Consider the following 23,025-nt stretch of genomic DNA (forward strand, 5'->3'; position numbering starts at 1 on the left):
GCTTTTGTGTTAGGCACATAGAGGACCTTGTATGTGGAGGCTTAAGCATGTGCATGCTTACCTAGCTGCATGTTCTGCCAAACAGAGCTCTTGGAACGCTCCCAACTGGGAGATACAAGTCCAACTGGTGGCCATTACAGTAGTTATGGCTGTCAAGTTTCAGATTCTTGAGGAAGCAAAACTGAAGGTTGTAACAGGACAACTCTATGGTAGAATAGTACCATTGGGGTTTATAGCCTTTGGGTCACCTTAAGCACCCTTGGCCCAAGACAGGCCACTTGCCTGCTCCCCCAACCAGACATGTACCCAGCCCTCTACCAAGACAACAGTTGGTTTGTTAATATTAACTCTGCCTGGTCCTGGGTATAGGTATTTAAAGGCAACACACATGAAAGTGAGGAAATGAAATAGCCATTCCTGCTACCAGACATGTCTTGCTCATAGCTACATAGCTAGAGAGATTTAAAAATTGTTTTGTTTTTTTAAATGCTTCCAAGCCACCGTTCATCAAAAAAATTGTTCTCGGGCATTTTACTCACTTTGAGGCTGCAGTAGCTCATTCAGTACCGTGAACGAAGACACTGAAGAGTTCAGCAACACACCGACACCTGGGGAGGTGCGGGATGCAGAGAGCAATTGCTCTTTGTCTGCCCAAATGATGGAATTCTCAAACACAGCAAGTCCCAGAGGGGTCTGTGCTTTCAGCAGCTTCTCTGGGAATGTGTACCTGCCAGTGCCGTCGGCCTTGATAGTCTCTATGGACTGAAGAGCAGAAACGCCAAGTCAGAATTCCCAAACCAGACAGAGGGGACTAGCACTCAAGCGCTTCAAGTGACAATTTCTATAGCCTTCGCCAGCTAATGAGCAGTTCACCTGAAGGTTTGGGGAGTACTGCTGCCTGCCCACCAGAACACCAAGCCAATTCAGAAGTGCTGGCATGGAACACACAAACACTCCTGTTGTTTACTGTGCTATTACCTTCCCATCGCTGCCACCGTGGGCTACATTATAGTGCAGACAGCTCAACTAGAGTCAAGGCAACCAAACAAGGTTCATGTCCCAGGTGTATACTAAAACTACTGTTCGGTTTTACTGAGCAAAGCCTTCCTCCAGAGGTTATGTGCAGACACATGCCATATGTAATTGCACCATTGTGCATTTGGCCCTCAAACCAATGTTTTGCATTTTTCTTTGTGGACAGTCCTTAAAACTACAGTTCATTACAGATTCCTAGAGGGCTAAAGGCTCAAGTGGCTTCGGGGGCACCAAGTGGCTTCTGTCAACTTCAGCTGGTGGCCCAGCTGTGCCCCTATCTGGACAGGGATCACCTAGCAGCGGTTCTCAACCTGTGGGTCCCCAGATGATGTTGGACTACAATTCCCATCATCCCTGAGCTCTGGCCTTGCTAGCTAGATTACTGCAATGTGGGACTGCCTTTGAAGATCTGAACCTGGAGAAAAGTTGGACAGCTGGTTTGCTAACCAATGCAAGACTGTCTGAACATATAAACACCAATTCTGGCATAACTGCACTAGTTTTGAATCCTGCTTGCAACTTCATTTGGCTATAGTGCTTCCTCAGATAGTCCAAAAGGCACTACCTTCTCACATTTTAACAGGCTTGCTCTACTGTTCAAGGCTGCCTGCTCACTTAGAGCCACATTAGACATGACATGCATTGTATAGCTTTTTTTTTTTTTAAAAAAGTAAGTGGGTGGGGGGGGTTAGTACTGTGAGTTGTGAATGCAGGGAAAGGGGACTTTCAAACCCTTGTCCTTGCCATGCTGTGATTGGAACAGCACCAAACCCACCAGACTTTCCAGCATGGAAAAAAGTTTCTGTTGGTACCAGATCACAATGAAATGTTACATCAAGATGCTACAGACTTGACACGGGCTTCTTTGTGAATTTCCGGTGCATCGAGTTTCATACCTTTTTATACGCACTGATCCAGTACAATCTACTAGTTATATGATCAAGAGTCAATCCAACAGGGTCTTCAGCGGTTACGATTGCAAGTATGTGTCTGTCTGAACCATCCATCCCCGCAGCTTCGATTACAGTCCTGCCTTGTTCACGATTCACCCAATACATGTAGCTGCAATAAAGAGAGGTGATCAGAGGACTGCACCATGTTACTGGGTTACTCAGCACTGCAGGAGCAGCATCCAATATGATTGTTTTGGGACCAGCTACTCTTTGGCACGCTTAAGAGCAGAGCATGTCACACATCTCACTATTTCCACCCACAAGGAACATTTTCTTCCAAGTTAACACCTGAACAGATCCTGAAGTGCCTTGATACATCAGTGCTGTGGCTAAGCTTTCCAAGTTCCAGAATTCCTTTCTTATTCTGGCTACAGCCAGCTCATATACAGGACCTCAAGCTGGACCACGTTGTGTGTTTTCAGTGGCCAGTCATGCAAGGCCTGCCTTCATCACAGAAGTTGCAACACAAGGGACGCAGGCTTGAGTGAATGGGGATTACATGCAAGTACTCCTAGGAATTTGACTGGTAATTGTATTGAGAAGAAGAAGAGTTTGAAGAAGAGTTTGGATTTGATATCCTGCTTTATCACTACCCGAAGGAGTCTCAAAGCGGCTAACATTCTCCTTTCCCTTCCTCCCCCACAACAAACACTCTGTGAGGTGAGTGAAGTTGAGAGACTTCAGAGAAGTGTGACTAGCCCAAGGTCAGTCAGCAGCTGCATGTGGAGGAGCGTAGACGCGAACCCGGTTCCCCAGATTACGAGTTCACCACTCTTAACCACTACACCACACTGGCTCTCCAGTGAGAGGGCAAGGGAGATCTTTATGCACGCTCAGAGGCATCTTTATGGCTCCAAAATATTCCAGCTGAAGAACACCTTCATTCTCCGTACCTTGCATATAAATCCACTCAAGTCCTTAAGCCCGTGTTTCCCCAACTTGGGTTTCCAACAGCTTTTGGACTACCGTTCCCATCATCCCTGACCAGCTAGGGATGATGGGAGTTGTAGTCCAAGAACAGCTGGAGACCCAAGTTGGGGAAACACTGCCCTAAATGCTCTCATCCTATTAAGTTATCTAGGGGCAATTCTGTTACACTCCTGGAAGTGTCACTATAAACGCATTACTCACCTTTGCCCATTTAGATTCAGTATTCAAAATGCCTTGGATACAAGCAAAACTTATTTGGGATCCACATAATCAACAGATGCTTTATTGCATATCCAAACCAAGAATGGAACATGCATGGCTATGGACAGGGCATTAATTTGCTACCAGATTCTCCACCACCAGCCACCTCCATGTTTCTTCTACAGACACTCATTTTCCTACCCACAACATCCATTTGGGAAATCTGCTTCCTGGAGCTCTGTTGCTGACTTGGCTATGGTATGCCTACGGTAGAATAGGAAACTGCAGTACTGTACCTTAAGTGCTGCAGTGGGTCATCTAAAAGGAAGCAGCCTTTCAGATTTCACCCTTAACATGCGCCCATCCCTAGTAAAGCAATAGAGACTTCAAGCCAGGCTATTCCAGACAGATTCCAAGTCACGGCAGTGAAGCAAGGTATGTTTACCTTTTCTCTGGAAACGTAGTGAGTTGTTCTGGCAACACGTTCTTCTCCAGGATCTTCACGTAGCCTCTGCCATCACTCAAGCCAACAAAGATGGCGCCAGGGGCACTGCTGGTCCAATATAACTGCCCTGTGAACCAGTCTACAGATATACTGTTGACACTGCCAGCATCTAGGAGAGAAACATTTATAGAAGCTCAGTAGTTTCATAACCCTTACAGCAAGAGATCTTGGGACTCAGCTACATTAGTCAAAAAACAACGCTTTGAATGCATTAAGCATACAACACCAGATAGCGCTGGAGAGCAAAAAAAGTTTATTTGCGATTTTACGTAGCTTTTTTTCCCTTTTGCTATAAGGATTTAATTTCTGACTTATTTATTGTGTGAACTATCCAGCCAGCAGTGGCAGCCAGCAGAGATGCACGTCTACTGTGGCTGCTGCTGCTTCCCTGCTGGCTGAGAAAAGCTGCTCCACCTCAGTGCCAGGGGAAGGTAGTGCCGTGGTGCCTTGAAGTGAGGGCCGAGTCAAAATCATTATTGCGGTGTCATTTCAAAACTGATTTTGGCCAATACAGTCGTACCTTAGTTCTTGAACAGAATGCGTTCCGGGAGTCCATTCGACCACAGAACCATTCGAAAACCAAGACACAGCTTCCAATTGGCTGCAGGAGCGTCCTGCAGCCAATCAGAAGCCGTGCCAAACGTTTGGCTTCTGAAAATTGTTCGAAAACCGGAACACTCACTTCTGGTTTTCAATCGTTCGGGAGCCAAAACGTACGAGTTCCAAGGCGTTCGGCAACCAAGGTACGACTGTATTTTTAAAAAATTGCTAAAGACCATAAAATCTGTGGTATTGCCATGCAAAATTGACAAAAAATTAGTTAGGGGTGAGGCAAGGGATGGGGCCATGGAGGACCCCCTGGGTGTGTTCCCCGGTCCCCCCAGAGGTCCCCAGACCCCTAATTTGGAAGCACTGCTCCAGAAACAAACTCCTGTAAGAGGAAGTTTAAAACTCTGCTTGGGAGCATGAACAAGAAACTTAACAAATCCCTGTGCTGCTTTTGTGCTGTATTTTAATTTGCCATGCCACTCCACTTAGGATTCCCATTTAACCCACTAATAGCTGAATATATTGCTTTCGCAGCCAATCCTGGTTTGGATTTACAAATAATGTTGGGAGCTCAAACAGGAGTACCAAGGATGGTGCAAGGGTTTGTCTTGTCCACAAAAGGCAGACACACCTAGATTGGTACTCCAAAAGCAGAATGTAGCGTCCAACCAAGGAAGAATAGAGTCTACGCCACCATGTTTTGAGCTCAGAATATCTAGTCTTTTTACTTATGAGAACATATGCAAGGAATATTCTGTCCAGCTGCCAAGAAAATAAGCACCTGCTTTCCGGATTCAGGCCACTTATTAAAATTATGCTGTTATTTGTTGCATTTACATTTAAACAGCAATTACTACTTATGCGCCTATGGCATGTGTTGTATGTTGTTCTGTCCTTCCTCGCCTACTTTAAACCTCAGGCCAAGTGAGCAACTGGCCAGCAGCTCACCCTGTTAGCATCATTTTTCCAGTCCAGCACCACCCACTATACTGCACCAGCTCTCTGCGTACTTTTAAAGTTCATCTCTGCTGAGAAGCCTTGCTACAGGCTTCCAAGGACACAATGGGGTGCTGTAGTATTTGGCCAATGACTTAAGAGCTTTCTCTAGACAAGGATGCAGTTACTGCAAGTATATCAACAGCTTTACCTGGATACAGAAGCATCTCATTTTTCCCTGGCACATAGATATGAAGCTTTCTTCCTTCATCAACCCAATAATAGGCTTTCCTTAACGAGTCGTAGGCAACAGAGCTGGGCGATGTCCTTATTGACATTAGAGTTTTCAGTTCATGAGTTTTTACATCCAGGACAGCAAGATCACGACCAACAGCCAGCAATATTTTTGTAGCACCATCTGGAGGAGATTTTTCATTATTAGGCCTTGTCCCAGAATGCAATCCTGTTCCTTATTAGCTGTTGAGCTATAGAAAATCTAGCCAGTAAGAAGATATTCAAGCTGCATCCAATAGCCTTACTTACTAGAGTTGTCCTTTATGGGAGACATGTGTTAAATATCTCTGCTTAGTAGCACTGCATGTACCCAAACTAAGACATGCAATCCTAACTTTTTGTTGCTTTTTGTATTCTAACCTCACAGATTGTCTGTTTTGTATTCTAACCTCACAGATTGTTGCGGTTAACTTGCCCACAAGAGCTCAATTCCCCTCCATTTGCCAGAAACCTGAGCATTACCTCTACAAAAGAAATTACAAGCGTACCAACTTTTGCCAAGCTAGGCAGTCTTGTGCTTCCCATGTCTCCACCTGCCCGCAAATCAGCAGAGAGCTGGAATTCATGCTCTATGTAACTGAGGGCCTACCTGCAGTCCTACAAGTAGTTCCGTTGGAGAGCCAGTACCCATGGACACAGTCACAGGTAAAAGAACCGACTGTGTTCTTGCACAACTGGCTACAAGGACCGTAAGCCATTGCACACTCATCAACATCTGCAAAGAAGAAGCAGAGTCAGTGTAATGTACATAAGTTCCTGTAGTCTGAGAAGGGCTGCTATAGCCATGAAGTACTACTAGCTTCTTAGAGCCTTGTATTTATTATTATGATCAATGCAATTTATTATATGATTACTATATATTTATTTAAACCACTTGCATTTATTTAAACTACTTTTTCCACTTGCAGGACTCAAGGTGGCCTACGGATATGAACAAGTATCGCTAAAAACAGAAAAGCAGCCATTAAAAGCAATTTAACTACACACACACATACATAGAATTTGTTTGAAACATACAAATAATTACAATAGAAACAGCATGGTACCAGTCAATTCATTAATTCTTATTTTATTGTTGTTAGCCACCCTGAGCCCGGCTTCGGCTGGGGAGGGCGGGATATAAATATTATTATTATTATTATTATTATTATTATTATTATTATAGCCAATTCCCAAAAGCCTGTTGGAAAAAGTAGGTCTTCATCTGCTGGTGGAAGGACAACAAGGAGCCAGCCAGTCTGGCTTCTCTAGGGAGGGAGTCCAGAGTCTGGGGGCAGCCACCAAGAAGGCTCTCTCCCACTTTCCCAACCAAGCACGCCTGTGAGGATGGCGGGACCAAGAGAAGGGCCTCTCCTGAACATCTCAAAACCTGGGCAGGTTTGTATGTGGGATTTTGGTCTTTCAGATGGCTTGGACCCCAGCCATGTAGGACTTTATAGGTCAGAACTTTGAATTTGTGGCAACATCAAGGTCTATTTTTATGATCATCCATTTCCTTACTTGGACAGCTTGGGCGTCTTGGCATCCCAAGACCTCCTTGTGAAAAGCAGTATTCAAGGAAGGCTCTTCTAGCCAACTGGTATTCAAGCTAGTGGGTTAGGACCAACTACTGAGAGTCACAGTCTGCTCTATGGCGTATTTCAAAAGCAGCACTACCACCATACAAAAAATGATTTTAAAAATCAGGTCCTCAAATGCGTATCTGGGATAAAAATGGGTCTTTGGTCAGAAAAGGTTGAAGATTGTTATAGTGTCCCAGGATATATGAATGGTCACAATTTGCAGTTTAGAGAACTTTCTCCAGTTCTAAATAGTGAGCGCCTGTTTTATTTTACACATACCTGTACAGTCTTGACCATTGGCCTGAAGATTCCAACCAGGACCACACGAACACCTCGCACCCCAATGAGTGTCAGTGCACGTCTGCATGCAGCCTCCATTGTTCAGAGTGCAGTTCTTACCTAGATGCATAGAACAAGAGTTAAACAGAGCTGACACCCTCTAACAGCTGACTGGAAGACTCTTAATTGTTTACTATAAGAGTGTAAACAGTGCATTACCGCAGGTGCTGGGTTCATCGGTGCCATCTAAACAGTCTTTCACTTCGTTGCACATTAGAGATTCCATAATGCATTTCCCTTTATCACAATGGATCATTCCTTGTGGGCAGTAAGCTGTAAGTTAATTAGAATTATGCACAAGGTTAAATGTGTCAGCAACCAGTTCAAGACATCTAATGTATTGTGCGCCCTATTCCATTTCCTAGAGTATTTACACATTGCCTGAGTGTATCTACTACCATTGTAGTCCAGTTTGTTACACAGCCAATGGAAATAATAATATAATAATTTATTATTTATACCGCGCCCATCTGGCTGGGTTTCCCCAACCACTCTGGGCGGCTTCCAACAAAGTATTAAAATACAATAGTCTATTAAACATTAAAAGCTTCCGTAAACAGGGCTGCCTTCAGATGTCTTCTAAAAGTCTAGTAGTTGTTGTTCTCTTTGACATCTGGTGGGAGGGCGTTCCACAGGGCGGGTGCCACTACCGAGAAGGCCCTCTGCCTGGTTCCCTGTAACTTGGCTTCTTGCAGCGAGGGAACCGCCAGAAGGCCCTCGGTGCTGGACCTCAGTGTCCGGGCAGAACGATGGGGGCGGAGATGCTCCTTCAGGTATGCTTTATAAGAAATGCTTTATAAGACAGGTTCAAGATACTGATTAAGCCTTTGAACAGTTTCAGCACTGGATATGTGAAGAGTGATGTTTTAATTTGGCCTTTTCTAAGACAAATCTGTCTGATACCAGCTCCAGATATTGGTATTGAAGGCATGGTTTAATTAACTTTGCTAGAATATTAGGGTAGCACCCAATAAAATACATTAAGTTAGTACCATACAAGTTTATGCATCTGAAAAAGTCTAATTCTGAAGAAAACAGCATCCTTGGTTTTCAAACACATGTCCACCGCAGCCAAAGTCTTAAGCTCAGTTTGGACAAGATGCAACAAGTTTTTAAAAATTAAAATATACCAGCACGGGCGTAGCCAATGTGAGTCGGGGGGGGCAGCTGTCCCCCCCATCAAGTAAAACAATAGAAATACTTAACTGAGCAATCACGTTAGTTCTGCCCCCAACAGAAGTCCTGCCCCCCTTAACAAAAATCGTGGCTACACCCATAGATACCAGCAGAAGAAGAAGAAGAAGAAGATGGCCCTTGTGGTCTCTTCCAACTCTATGATTCTATGATTCTAAGAAGAGTTTGGATTTGATATCCCGCCTTTCACTCCCTTTAAGGAGTCTCAAAGCGGCTAACATTCTCCTTTCCCTTCCTCCCCCACAACAAACACTCTGTGAGGTGAGTGGGGCTGAGAGACTTCAAAGAAGTGTGACTGGCCCAAGGTCACCCAGCAGCTGCATGTGGAGGAGCAGGGAAGCGAACCCGGTTCACCAGATTACGAGTCCACCGCTCTTAACCACTACACCACGCTGGCTCTCAGCAGTGTCCAATGCAGCATCTTATTAAACTGGGTTCCCTCATCTTCAACATACAGTAGCAGAAGACCTTAAACCAGCTCTGTCAAATACTTCCCAGCAAGTTTTCAAACCCCTAACAAAATTGAATCCTGTGTGAGGGGGGGAGGGGAAGTTACTTGAAAACTCGCAGGTTCCAAATCTTGGGAAGCAGTTTTAGAAAAACTACTGCCCAAATAGTTTTGTACTTTTAAACAAACTTTATCCAAACCATCTACTGAAAGTTGCAGCCTGATAATCTCTTCCGGGTATGTCTTCAGAGGGCAACTACATGAAGTCTCAAGCGCAACTTTTTAAGATGCATTTTCACAACTGCATAGCTGTCAACTTACAGATTTGAAAATAAGGGACCAGCAGCCAAAATAAGGACCTGCAGCCTCACCTGTTCCAGGCACTCCAGTCTTCCTGTCCTCCTGCAGTCTGGTCAAACTCATGCTGGGTAGCTTCGAGAACACTGTCCAACCAACTTTGTAACCAGAGGTTCAACTGAATAGAATCTGAATCACATGCACCACAAGGCCTATGCAGCCTCAACTTAAGATGGCTCCCCAGCCTGGCTTTGCACTGCAAAGTTTGCAGCAGCATGTGCAACAAAATGGCGTCCAGCATTCAAAAAACCCCTCAGCTTGCATTAACTAGCCACACACAAGGCATGCAAGCTCCACCCCCCAGTTGTTCTTAGACTTCTTATTGGGGGAGCAACACAGCCAAGCAACACAGTTGGAGCCTCCCTCCTCCCTGGCCAGCAGGGAGGGAGGGAGAGGAGCTGCTTCCTTTGAAATTTAAGGGACATAATTTAAGGGACATAATTTAAGGGACATTTAAGGGACATCCATCAATAAGGGACAGCGGCGGGACATGGCTCTGGAATAAGGGAATGTCCCTTCAAATAAGGGACACTTGCCAGCTATGCAACTGGATGGACACCTATATGCCTCTGAAAGGAGGCCAAGCGGCTTACCACAACCATCTTCATCCGAGCGGTCGCCGCAGTTGTCTATACCATTGCACTTCCAGTCCTCCATAACGCACACCCTGTTCTTGCACTGCCACTGTCCAGCCAAGCAGTTTTTCAGGGGACAGTTTGCTTCATCGGAACCATCTTCACAATCTTTATGCTGATCGCATACTTTCCAGGGATCAATGCATTCCTTATTTCCTCGACACGGAACTTTGTCTCCACAAACTGCAATGATATTGGAGCAACAGAATGAATGACTTGCCCTTCTAGTCCTTCATTCATGTGGTCAACACTTTGAGGTGCTCCAAGCTCAATCCACTAGGAGGAAGCCTATGTGAAGGTCTAGGTTGGAAACTAACCCATCCTTCAACAGCAGACAAATGTTGTCTGGAATACCATGCTTAAGTAATATGCATTGTGAGTGCATAAGGACTTGTGTTCAGTTCCCAGAACCTCCAGTTAAAGTCTACAGACTAAGAAAAGATCTCTCCACAAGACCTTGAGAGCAAGGGGGAACTGGGTTAGGTGGACCAAAGGACTTGCTGCACCACATGTTCAAAGTTCAGGTAAGAAGAGTTTCTCAGAGACATGTGGAATTTAAGGCTGCTGAACTGTTCATAGGAAAGTTTTAGAGATGAGGACTTATTTTCTTGCTAAAGGACTCCTTGTCCTTCACATGCAGGCAGCTTAACCCACCCTAAGTGCCAATGCTGCCCTTTTGGATAAAAAGGATTCTCTGTATTTACCTTCACCTTGCCCCAGAATTATAACATAATACACCTCATGTAGTTTCCAAAGGACTTACCAGCTGCAATGAAGGGACAAAACATTCAACTGCCTTGAGATTCAGAAGCTGGTATTATTAGTAACTGGGAAAATAAGTAGTAACTGGGAAAATAAGGCAGCCACCTCTTACTGCAGGAGAATCTAGGCTGAACACTGCAGAAAGTGCAGTGGTACCTTGGCTCTCAAACTTAATCCGTTCTGGAAGTCCATTCCAAAACCAAAGCGTTCCAAAACCAAGTTGCGCTTTCCAATAGAAAGTAATGCAAAATGGATTAATCCGTTCCAGACTTTTAAAAACAACCCCTAAAACAGAAATTTAACATGAATTTTACTAGTTACAGGTAGGTAGCCGTGTTGGTCTGCCATAGTAAAAATAAAAAATAAAAAAATCCTTCCAGTAGCACCTTAGAGACCAACTAAGTTTGTTATTGGTATGAGCTTTCGTGTGAATGCACACTTCTTCAGAATTTTACTATCTAACGAGACCATTGATCCATAAAATGAAAGCAATAAATGTACCGCAGTCACACAACCAACCAATCAATCAGTAGCTGAATTGGGTTCCAGAGAGTAACACAAAAAGAGAGCCACAAAAACGCAAAATAGCAAAAACAGACAGACCTCAGCATAACACTCAAAATGGAAGTGTGGTATACAAAATGGAAGTGTGGCACTCACATCAGAAGCGTAACACTCAAAACGAAGCATGTTTGGCTTCTGAAAAAAGTTAGCAAACCGGAACACTTACTTCTGGGTTTGCAATGTTTGGGTTCCAAGTTGTTTGAGAACCAAGGTACCACTGTACCAGCAGAAGCCCAGATGATAGCACTCCCTTCAGCATTTTGCCTTCCTACTAGGGATGAGGTTATTCCTTCCCTCATCTGTCAGCAGCTAAGAAGAAGGGCTCGGCTGAAAGACCAGCTCCATCCGTGTTGAGAGCAAGGATTGCCCAGCCTCTCTTAGTGTAAGGAAAATTTTATGTTCGACTTTAAGCTGGCCTCTGCTTCAACAGCTTCTGCACTGGGCGTTGCCTACAAAAAACTCTTCATTCAGTCAAGAGATGAAGGAGATAAATGCAAGGGGCATCAGTTGCACTGCACCACAGAGAAAGCCGGAGAAGCAAAATACCAGGGAAATGTTGAAAAATGGTTTTGAACGTACCACAATTCTCTTCATCTGAGCCATCCATGCAATCACTGACGCCATCGCAAAGCCAAGTAGCAGAAACGCAGCTTCCATCTTTGCACTGCCATGCATTTGGATCACCACGACATCCTTCGTCTGAACGATAAAAGTTATTTAGCTTGATTTAACATTGCACTTAGCTGGAGTGGTTAGGTACTCTCCCTTTTTAAAAGAATGTTGCCTATAGGATAGTTGCCAAGGAGGACTTTGGTAGCCTGGGAAGTTGCTTTGAAATCAACATCGACCGCAAAGATGCTACAGTAAGAGTTTAAAGGACTTGGCATGCGTAATAAAATTATTTCATTAAATTTATACACTGCTTGATTAATGTTTTCAGAAAGCAGTTTACTAAAAAAAAAACATGGATACACAAGTTTATCTTGGAAAGACATTAGCTTAACCATTGAAGTGACTAAGGAAAACATAGTTTCAGCTGTCCCAGGAAACAACATGAGCTATTAAAAGCCCATCTGGATTTAGGTTTGATGAGGCCCTAAGCTACTGAAGGCAATTAGGCCCTTTATATGTCCAGCTGTCCTTTGTCAACAAATTGTCACTTTTTTGTGTTGAATGTGTTATGTACTGAAGTTCTCACCCTGGGCCAGCAGGGGGATACTGTAGATAGTTATGCAAATGAAGGATCGAAAGTGACGTTCAGTGATTGGATAGTTTGTATGCAAATGAAGGATCGAAAGTGACGTTCAGTGATTGGATAGTTTTAGAAAATGGCAAGTTACATTGTTCTGGAGCTCTATATAAGCAGGCTGACTGAGCTCTATTCCAGCTTACAAGTTCAGTTCTGTTCCAGCTTACAAATAAAGAGCTACTTTGGAAGAATCACTGTGTCGTCTGATATGTTCGCCCACAACTTAACAGAATATATGCTATATGGTAATTTATGAACTTAATAGGTATCTAAAGTCATTTGTACATAACAAATAGGAGCCTACACAACACAAAACACTGTTGCTGTATGTAGGTTTTATTTTGTTTTTGATCTTATATTTTGGAAATGTACATCCAGTTTTTTCCCCTTTAATTTTTTTTGGGGGGCCCCCAAGAGAGTGGGGCCCTAAGCTATAGCTTGTTTAGCTTATACGTAAATCCGGCACTGAACCTTGGTCTCCCAAATGGACTCTCAGCCATTTGAAGGCTCTGAAAGGCTTACCACAATGCTCATCTGAACCATCAGGGCAGTCTTGCTCTCCATTACAAAGCCAGGTCAAAGGAATGCACTTATCTCCACAGACAGCTTGCTGAGAGATACTGCAAACGTTTCCATCTGTACAAGGCAAATAGCATATAGTCACACTCTGTCCTCTCTACCATAACTCCCCCCACCCCAAATCTGCTAGATTGAAGGGGGGGAAACCTCCAAAATGGGTTCATGGGGGAGAGGAAAGAACACAGGAAGGAAACCCTACTGGACAGGAAAAAGCCCTTGTAGCAGCTGAACTCATTTTGACACCACCCATAGTTATTTTATTTACAAGACTCCTTAAAAAGCCAACTTGTTTTTTTTAAAAAGCATGATAGTGTATAATAAAGTCATTCAAACATCACAAAATGAAGGATACAAAGCAAAATTATTTATACACACGCGTTACTCATTTCATTTAGCCTCACTTCCCCAATAAGTATCCCTTGAACTACCATGTGGTTTCATTTGTTTATTAAATTTATATCCCACTGGTCCTTCCAGAGAAGCCTAGAGTTGCAAACTAGAGAGATTAAAGACTACCGTGTAAAAAAACAAAAAGGCACATCATCCCCCCCAAAAAACAGAGTCCTTTCTGTTGGGGATAATTCAGACTGAAATTCCACTACCACACGGTGACAAAAAAAGGTTATTTATGTATGCTACTACTGCGCCCGTGTTTTGTTAGCCCCAAAATGGAAAACGAGCGAGGTCCCAACCAAAGAAGAATGGCAACTTAAGTTGACAGAATATGCACAACTTGCAGAGGCAACACAGAATAAGAGAACAGTAAGAACATATGTTTAAAGAAGACTGGAAAACGTTTATTGAATATATGGGAAATCATTGTGTACAGCTGAAAACGCTGGCAGCATCAAGATAAATTCAACAATGTAAACAAGTTTTGATGGCTGCAAAAATGGAATACCGAATGGAAGAGTTTTGTGTAAAATATGCAGGGATTTGTGGTGCGTAAAATGAACCATGGAAAGAGATGAAAGGAAGTCACTGGTATTTTAAGGATGTAAAATGAATTTTTAAAATTGCAAAACAGAAAATTTAAACATATATATATATGCAAGTCCACTCCACCTGACCCACTCTCACCTTTGTTGGGGAGCAAACCCCACCCAGTCGCAGTAGCGAAGAGCAGCAGCAGCGCAGCCTGGAGCGTAGCGCGCCCCATTACGCGCGGAAAAGGCGCGCAGGAGCAGCGCGAGAAACTAAGGCGAGCACAGAAAGAATAAAAGAGCGGGGAAAAGCAGTAACGGAGTAGACGCGCGGAGAAGCTTTTATCCCCCGCGCAAGAGTCCCACTGGGTGGGGTAGCGGCTGGGCGCGGCTCCGCATTTCGAAGTCCCGTTGCGAGGATCAGGCCCTTTACTCCTCAGCCAAGCGCGGATGGAGTCGCGAGGCCCTCATCCTGACGCTCCTCCAAGCCCCGGCACCCCGTAGCTTGTTTGCAGCAAGACCCGATGACTGCATCCCTTACTAGGGAGTAAACTGCCTTCGCTGCAACAGGGCTTGCTCCCGAGTAAACGCAGATGGAGTGGGTCTTCTTTGTGGTGGCTCCTGCTTTGTGGGAACTCTCTTCTCAGGAAGGCTGGCCTGAGACCAGCTTAGATCTTTAGGCGCCAGGCAAATTTCCCCCCTCTATCCTTTGGCCTTTAACTATCTGTGGCCATTTTAGAAGTAGGCAGGATATTTTTCATGTTTTTCCTCTTGTGTCAATATATCTGTGTTGTCTGTTTGGCTGGTTGTAAGTCAATTTAGGTTTGCCTTGGGCAGGATAAAGTGACTAACTAGAAAAAGCTGTGCTAAAAGCCCCATCCAACTCAATGCTGGTCCAACTCAATCGCTTCTCTTATATCTGTAATAAGAGCATGTTATTACTGAAACCGAATTTGCTTTAGTTTTAATCTGGTTTTGCTGAAGTGATTTGTTAATCTATCAATGAAACTGTTAGTTTAGTTTTGAATTGTAATTAAGTACTGAATTTATTGGGTCCTGGGTTCATACGGAGGTAATTTTACTGAGGAAATGCTTGTAAAGTTACATTCACAGGCGGGGAGGGGAGAGGGATTATAATTGCTGGTAACAGGCAGACATTTTTAACTGCCAAACCTTCTTCCGGGCGTAGAGCTGCAATATAGTGCTAAGCTTCACCAGCTGAATTTCTGCCTGCTATTGCTGCTGCTAAATGCATACAGACCTTTGTTAGAAAAACAAATCTCTCATCCCCAATCATGTTGTGAAACTGGTAAACTGCAAGGGACATATTCCAGCCACTTTGAAGAAGGTTTATGCTATGTTTTGATTGATAAATATATGCTAATGTTTCAGGTGCTGAAAATATCATTTATAGCCTTATCTTCAGAAGATGAAAGACTCCCGCTGAAAAGGCAGTTTCGAATGCCAGGGTACCAAAGATCCACAGCTAATTTAGTGGTATGTTACTTAACTTTTGCTAAAAACAATACTATATTTGTTCTTATGAAACCACCATGTACAAAACAGAAAAGACAAGTCGGTTCCGAGATAACTGTGATGTCAGGAACAAGGTTATCCTTCATACCAGCAGTGGGAAAGAGTACTAACAGAATCCTGTCATCAGGAGTAAGTCCCACCAGGTAAATTGAAATTTTGCTCTTTAGGAAGTGCAAAGTACAGCCACCTGTCTGTGATTAACTCAACAGGGCTGGCTTCTAATTTGGCATGTACAGAATTGCACTATTACTCTTTATTTTGAGGCAGTTATGGATGCAGCTGTAACTATTATGAAACCCGCAAAACAGGAATGAGCCGCTGACTGTATTCACAATCTTGGACCCTGCTGTTTTAAAAAGCAGATCAAGCTTTTCCCTGAAGACTTAAACATATTAAGTGGAAAAGTACAATGTTGTGGGGGGGGGTTCCCTTCAGCAATATTTAATTGTATTGAAAATGTCAATAGGATTCAGCTGTTGCTCACCAGTTGCTTACTGTGATAACGTGCAATGGCTTTATTTTCAAAAGAAATTTGAGGTCATGTGGCATTTAAACTTAAAGACACTGCTTCTGTTTAAAAATGATTTCCATTTGATTTTACATGAACACATTTGTATTATGAAAATTAAAAATCATATTATAATAAAAGATTAATGATATTTCGCTAGGCTGCGTAGAATGGCGTTTGTTGGAGTCTAGTCGTTTTGCCAGTTTTAGAAGTCTGGCAGCTGGCACGGCAGTTCCAAAACAAAGGAGAATGAAGCTTATGGTAAACCATCTCCGCCTCTGAATTCTCTTTCCTGGGTCCTGTCTAATAATAATAATAATAATAATTTTTTTATTTATACCCCACCCTCCCCAGCCAAGGCCGGGCTCAGGGCAGCTAACAAGCAATAATAAAAACAAGTTGAATGATTACAACTTAAAAACAAGATTAAAATACAACATTAAAATATTGAAACATTAAAATATTAAAATGCAGCCTCATCACAGGAGGAGAAAGGAAAAAGAAAGAGGGGGAGGGAATCAAAATGGCTCCAAGCCAAAGGCCAGGCGGAACAACTCTGTCTTACAGGCCCTGTGGAAAGAAATCAGATCCTGCAGGGCCCTGGTCTCATGAGGCAGAGCGTTCCACCAGGCCGGAGCCAGTGTTAAAAAGGCCCTGGCTCTGGTTGAAGCTAATCTAACTTCCTTAGGGTCCGGGACCACTAGGGTGTTGCTATTTATGGACCTTGAGGCTCTCCGTGGGGCATACCGGGAGAGGCGGTCCCATAGGTACGAGGGTCCTAGGCCATGAAGGGCTTTAAAGGTCAAAACCAGCACCTTAAATCTGACCCTGTACTCTGTGCTAAGAGGTGTCTGGGCTAGAACTAGAACATCATGTATCAGTACTGCTGCCCCACATGCACGGCCAGCCCGAAGATGGAACCAAAGGATAAAATGGCACCCTCTCTCCATTCTATGAACAGGAGCCCGCTTGATTGGCAGCTGAATCTTAGTACACTGCTGGTGATGTCATAGCATTCTCTGCTGCATCAATGGCTTTGGACGCATTACACCTTTAAAGCACATTCATTCTTGCAAAGAATTGTGGGTACTGTGGCTTGTTAAGCATTCCTTGGAATTGTGATTTTGTGAGGGGTAAACCACAGTGCCCAGAATTCTTTGAGGGAAAGAATGCACTTTTTATGGGCTTCCCATCGTGTTTGCATGCAGGGTCATCACTTGAGGGCAGCAGCATGCAGTGATTTTGCATGTATGGATAGGTTTTGCATGGATAGAATTTTGCATGGATAGGATATAACAGAATGCTTTCAGTATCATCATCAACCTTTTATTCAACCGTCAGTCAGAAAAAAGTACATTTGTCAATACACAGTTAAAACATCCAGGAAGATTTTAGAACTTAGCCAACACTAAAATGGGCTAAACAGATAGCCCCATAGAATGCTTTCAGTGTTTTAATATTTTTTTTGGAAGCCGCCCAGAGTGGCTGGGGAAGCCCAGCCAGATGGGCGGGGTATAAATAATAATTAATAATAATAATAATAATATTCCAGCTGCCAGCCTGCCAATCAAGTGTATGGGGGGGTCCAGGCAGTGCTCTGAGCCTTCCCAACTCCCTACAAGCACATCCTGCAGACCCTTATCTTCCTGCTTTCATAAAACATGTTCCCCACTAGGTGGCATCTTGGACCGAAAAAGCCCAACATCCGCTGGGGAAGGGATTGGAAGTTCAGTTGAAGCCATCGTAAAGTCTTAGCTGTATTTAAAATTAGCCACACTTCCTACTCTAGTTAATATTTGTGATGAAAGTGGAGTAAGAGTTTGTCCTTAAGGTCTCCTCCTCCATCTTCTTTAAGAGGTGTGGTTGCGAGACCTACCACCTGTATCTCGGCCTACCTTTCTTGCTACCATTCAGGTTGGTGCCATTTTAGCCATGTGTTTTTTAAACTGATATTTAGCTTGCAAGTTTCCACCTGTTTCCCCACCCCCGTCTCCTTAAGAATTATTAAAATACCAGCATCATAGTGCCTTAGTACAAAATTTAAAAGTGATTAAGGGAGAGGGAATCACTATCACTGCCTTCCAGCTTTCTAGTCATTGCCGTTTTGTCGCTGCATATTATTTTCCCCCCATCTTAAAATATTTTCTCTTACCTGTTTAAAGTTCAACCATAGTGCTTTAGCACAGATTTTAAAATCTGATTTTTAAAATGGTTCAAGTGAATTTTCTCTTTCCTGCCTATGCGACTGTGTCACCGAGTCACTCCCGCAGTTAGTTTGAATAAGCAGCAGAGAAATTTCATTCCCTGCCTAGTCTTTCAAAGGCAGCAAGTCATTTTAAAAAGACAGCAATCACAAAAAGCCTCTGCCTGCTCTTTAAAAGGCAGCAGAGTCTTATCTCCAACCTTAGTGCTGTGGGAATACAGTGCTAAGATGAGAAATAAGCCTGTTAGAATTCTGAATTAACTGATGATGGGTGACATCCGCAGTCAGAAGCAATATGCCTCTGACCAGTTGCTAGAATTGCAGGTAAGGAGAGTGCTGTTATGCTTGTCCTTCTTGCGGGCTTACAGTGGGCATCTGGCTGACCATAGAACCATAGAATTGTAGAGTTGGAAGGGACAACGAGGATCATCTAGTCCAGCCCCCTGCAATGCAGGAATCTTTTGGCCCAATGCGGTGCTCAAACCTACAGCCCTGAGATTAAGAGTCTTCCTGCTTTACTGACTGAACTATCCCAAGATGCTGGACTAGATGGGCCTTTGGCCTGATCCTGCAGACTCTTCTTAAGCTTTTAGGTGAATGACAGGTGAGTGGCCCTGCTCACCTGTCGAAAATGACTCATGGAAGGTGGGCTAGATCTGGATGCAACCCTCAGGCCAAATCCAGTTTCCCACCCATTGTGTGAATGGAACATAGTTGGGTGAACACACGCAAAAAGCATTCTGCTTCCCGAAGTGCGGAAAGTCAACTGAAATGACTTAAGTAGTTTACAGTGAAACAGCAAGAGCATCACCCCCCTGTTGCTGTGTTTGATTTGTCCTTAAATGCACTTATTGAACGGAGCCGGGACATAGACTAATTTGTGCAGGCACAAGCTACTGGCATTGCTACACTCCTGGGCTGCCTGCTGTATATGTAGCCTGAAACGTAGCAGCAGATCAACATAAACAAAGATTTGGTAGGCATCCAAAGAACATCAATTAAATCTGAATGCGTGCCAGTTACCAAGAAGTGAAGCCGTAAAGTGCTCTCCAAAAACACAAGCCAGAATTAATGGAAGGAACAGAGCAAATCCAAACCACCAGATCTGCCAGCTGGGAGGAGTTAGGGGGAGAAAGTTCCTTGCTGCAGCAGGCAGCTGTGCCCCTACATGAACATAGCATTCCCCCTCTTGACAGAGTATGTGCATTACTGCCTGCTCCCATTCGGCTGTGTCTTCAGGCCCTGGCATGCTGGACAGCTCCCTGCCCTGGCTTGATACTGGGATCTGCCCAGGTGCTTTGGTGAAGCTGCCAACCATGGATGAGCATGAAAGGGATATGTCTTCTTCCCACCCCCTTTGCTCCACTGTTTGTCTGTGGGGCAAGCAGTCTTCCTGCCAAGTGGATATTCAAAGCATCTCAGTGGACCCATTGGTCCCCTCTAGGGCTGAGGAGTCGCATTCCTGAGTGGGCATCTGCGATACCTGGGCTCCTGGACCTTGACACTCTTGTTGGGTTGTGACCTATGCGTGGGAAGGAATGGTGTGGAAAACAGTCACCCTAGTTCCCAAGAGTAATGGTGGTATGATGGGACAGTGGTGGTATGAAGGGGAAACCATGGTGCTGGGGGCAGAAGCTGCCACAACCCCTGCAGGGCCCTCCCCTTGCCATCTTCCATGCCCAAACGTCATACCAGCAGGTGTGGTGTTGCCTGCTTTCTTCATGCCTGGTGTATCTTTGCTCATTGGCACCTTGCCTCTTACTTTGCGTCCCCTATCCTGGCTGCTCGACCGCTCCTTACCATATCTCTGTAGGTGCTTGCAAGTGCTTTATGGAGCATGCAGTGAGAGATAGGAGCATCTTTGGGGCTGTGTTCTTCTCCTCTCCCTGTTGTGGCTGTGTAATCGGTTCCGCCATGGCCATGAAATTTCATTTTCTTCTGTTTGCATTGACCTCTCTGATGTTGTGGGACGTGGGTGGCGCTGAAGGTTACACCACAGAGCCTAGGACTTGCCAATCAGAAGGTTGGCGGTTCGAATCCCTGTGACGGGGTGAGCTCTCGTTGCTCGGTCCCTGCTCCTGCCAACCTAGCAGTTTGAAAGCACGTCGAAGTGCAAGTAGATAAATAGGTACCGCTCTGGCGGGAAAGTAAACAGCGATTCCGTGCGCTGCTCTGGTTCGCCAGAAGCGGCTTAGTCATCCTGGCCACATGGCCCGGAAGCTGTACGCTGGCTCCCTCGGCGAATAAAGCGAGGTGAGCGCCGCAACCCCAGAGTTGGTCACGACTGGACCTAATGGTCCTTTACCTCTGATGTTGTGCGTTAAGTGAGGGCAGGTGCCTACAGCCATGGTAAATTTTAATGATTTCTCTGCAGTCAAGGTGCTGCTGCCACGTGTGTTTGTGGTGCTGTTTGGGTGCCTGGCAGGTGTGTGTATTGTAGATGGCATGGCTATACATGCTGGGACCTGTATCTGGACTGGCTGCTATGGGCAGGGCTGCTATGGGGATGTGTTTCTTCTGTATGTCTTTGCTTGTTTTCTTTTCTCAAGCAACGGCTTCTCCCACCCCTTGCCATCCAGGGTTTGGATGCAGTGGGATTTGCATGGGCATATTGCCAATGCATTGATCTACTCCCTGGCAGATTTCCCCACTTGGGATTGCTCAGGCAGATACTAACTTGAAAACGGGAAACCGAGCAGAAGCTAAAGTAGAAAGTTCTTGTGTGGAACACTCCTAGAGTGCCGTTGTGAAAGGGCGCGTCTGAACGCTGACCTCCGTACAGTTATTCAGTAACTGTTCCAAGCAAGCTTGTTCATGTTATACTGATGAAAAACCCACGCTTCAGTGACTTACACTGAGATGAGGTTGATGTAACAGAATTCCTGACTGAGATTTCTCGAGAAGCACGTTGATGTGATCTGGTTCTGGGAAGCTGCCTTGTCATCATTCCTCCATCAGGGCCAACTGAGGTCGTGTAACATGAACTTTTGTATAGCACAAGCGACAGGGGGTGTATTTTAGGTTTAAGGGAAAGATGGGAAAGATATTTCAGCATGTTGAAAGGTCTGTGATTGTATTTATTCAACTTACCAGTCCCCAAGCCCAGCCATTTCTACTTGGGTCACATTGATTTCCATGGAACTTAGTAAAGGTAAAGGGACCCCTGACCATTAGGTCCAGTCGTGACCGACTCTGGGGTTGCGGCGCTCATCTCGCTTTATTGGCCAAGGGAGCTGGCATACAGCTTCCAGGTCATGTGGCCAGCATGACTAAGCCACTTCTGGCGAATCAGAGCAGCGCATGGAAACGCCGTTTACCTTCCCGCCGGAGCGGTACCTATTTATCTACTTGCACTTTGACGTGCTTTCGAACTGCTAGGTTGGCAGGAGCAGGGACCGAGCAACGAGAGCTCACCCCGTCACAGGGATTCGAACCGCCAACCTTCTGATTGGCAAGTCCTAGGCTCTGTGGTTTAACCCACAGCGCCACCCGCGTCCATGGGACTTACTCCCAGCTAAATGGGTCAGATTGCAGCCCTAATCTTCATCTGATGGGGGAGAGAAGGCAGCTGCTTATCCTCCACAGTTTTCTCTGTTCTTCCCTACTCTCTTGTCCTGCCACTGTGGGTTAAATTGAAAAGCAGAGAGACACAAACATGCACTCAAGCTCTTGCCACGCTTCTTGAGTTTTGTGATGTAGCCAGTGAAACCTAGTGGGTACACAGAGAACTGCTCAGTATTTTGCATTCTTAACACCTCCAGAGACTCACCACCACTTCCTCCTTTCCGTGTTGGGCATCCTGGGAGGTAAAGGAAATGCTAAGGTACAGGTGGTGCAGAGTGCATTGGGCACTTTTTCCTTCCTAGACTGGCTCAGGAAACTTTGCATATGTGCTTCCAAGGAGGAATGTTCCTAGCCAGAGATGGAAGCAGCTTTCCCTGCCAGACCAGGTAGGCTTGGAATACAGAGTCTTCCCCAGAGGGGATTTCTAAGAGAAGCATTTTTGCAAGAGAAGTATTGGCTGTGCTCAAAACAAGCCGCATACAATCAGTGGTGTCTGTGGTCAGATAAAAGCAAAAAAGAGTAGGACTCCTACTACTTTAACAATGGTATGGAAGGGGGGAGTTTCAGCAGGTGTAGTTTGTGAAACAAGCTACACCTGCTGAAAAATCCTGTTTTTGTTTTTTAAAAAAAAAATCTGGCCCCTCTACTAGGAGATGGCCCATGAGCGAGACTTCCACTGAGCTTCAACAGCATCCAGAAATGTCATCTGTTGCTTGCAATGCCTGCAGGAGAGAGCAAGTTCTTAACTAGGAAACTGCAGCTGTGCTGCTGCTGTTACAAGAAGACAACTAAGGCAATGAGGAAGGAGGAGCTGCCTGAAAGCTGACTATTCTGTGATTCCACACAAGTTGCTATAGTACTGAGTGCAGAATTGTAGCAAGCTGTGAATCTCAGCTTTGTCTCCCTCTCCCCACCCCACAAAAATAATTAAGGAAAAGTAAGCATTATTTCCTATCCATTGTAGCTGTGCAAGTTGGCATCTCTGACATGCTTTGAAGCCTATCAAAGCATCAGAAGCCGAAACTGTGGCTGAGTATCTTGCACGTTGCCCTAGGGTGGAGTTCTGGGTGGTGTACTCCACCCCCCCCCTTTGCTCTCCTCCTTGAGTAGGAGTAGAAGAACGCATCTGTAAATATACAGGCTAAAATTTAACAATGCAGATCTTTTCCCTTTGCATAATTTATACACATCGCTATGTT

General features: G+C 44.7%; 1 protein-coding gene across 1 annotated transcript in view; it reads right to left on the reverse strand.

Moving 5' to 3' along the window:
• LOC128405020 (prolow-density lipoprotein receptor-related protein 1-like) overlaps positions 1-14,426 on the reverse strand; it is a 44,841-nt gene extending 30,415 nt beyond the window's left edge. Inside the window, exons 1-11 of the mRNA XM_053371188.1 lie at positions 14,173-14,426; positions 13,036-13,149; positions 11,844-11,963; positions 9,897-10,121; positions 7,464-7,577; positions 7,245-7,364; positions 5,993-6,118; positions 5,321-5,527; positions 3,565-3,733; positions 1,932-2,097; positions 540-762 (exon numbers count right to left, since the gene is read on the reverse strand). Coding sequence (XP_053227163.1) covers positions 540-762; positions 1,932-2,097; positions 3,565-3,733; positions 5,321-5,527; positions 5,993-6,118; positions 7,245-7,364; positions 7,464-7,577; positions 9,897-10,121; positions 11,844-11,963; positions 13,036-13,149; positions 14,173-14,251 — 1,663 coding nt within the window. The 5' untranslated portion in view covers positions 14,252-14,426. The remainder of the gene's footprint in view (positions 1-539; positions 763-1,931; positions 2,098-3,564; positions 3,734-5,320; positions 5,528-5,992; positions 6,119-7,244; positions 7,365-7,463; positions 7,578-9,896; positions 10,122-11,843; positions 11,964-13,035; positions 13,150-14,172) is intronic.
• Between the last annotated feature and the right edge of the window lie 8,599 nt (positions 14,427-23,025).

This window comes from Podarcis raffonei, chromosome 17, assembly GCF_027172205.1.
Source record: "Podarcis raffonei isolate rPodRaf1 chromosome 17, rPodRaf1.pri, whole genome shotgun sequence".
NCBI lineage: Eukaryota > Metazoa > Chordata > Lepidosauria > Squamata > Lacertidae > Podarcis > Podarcis raffonei.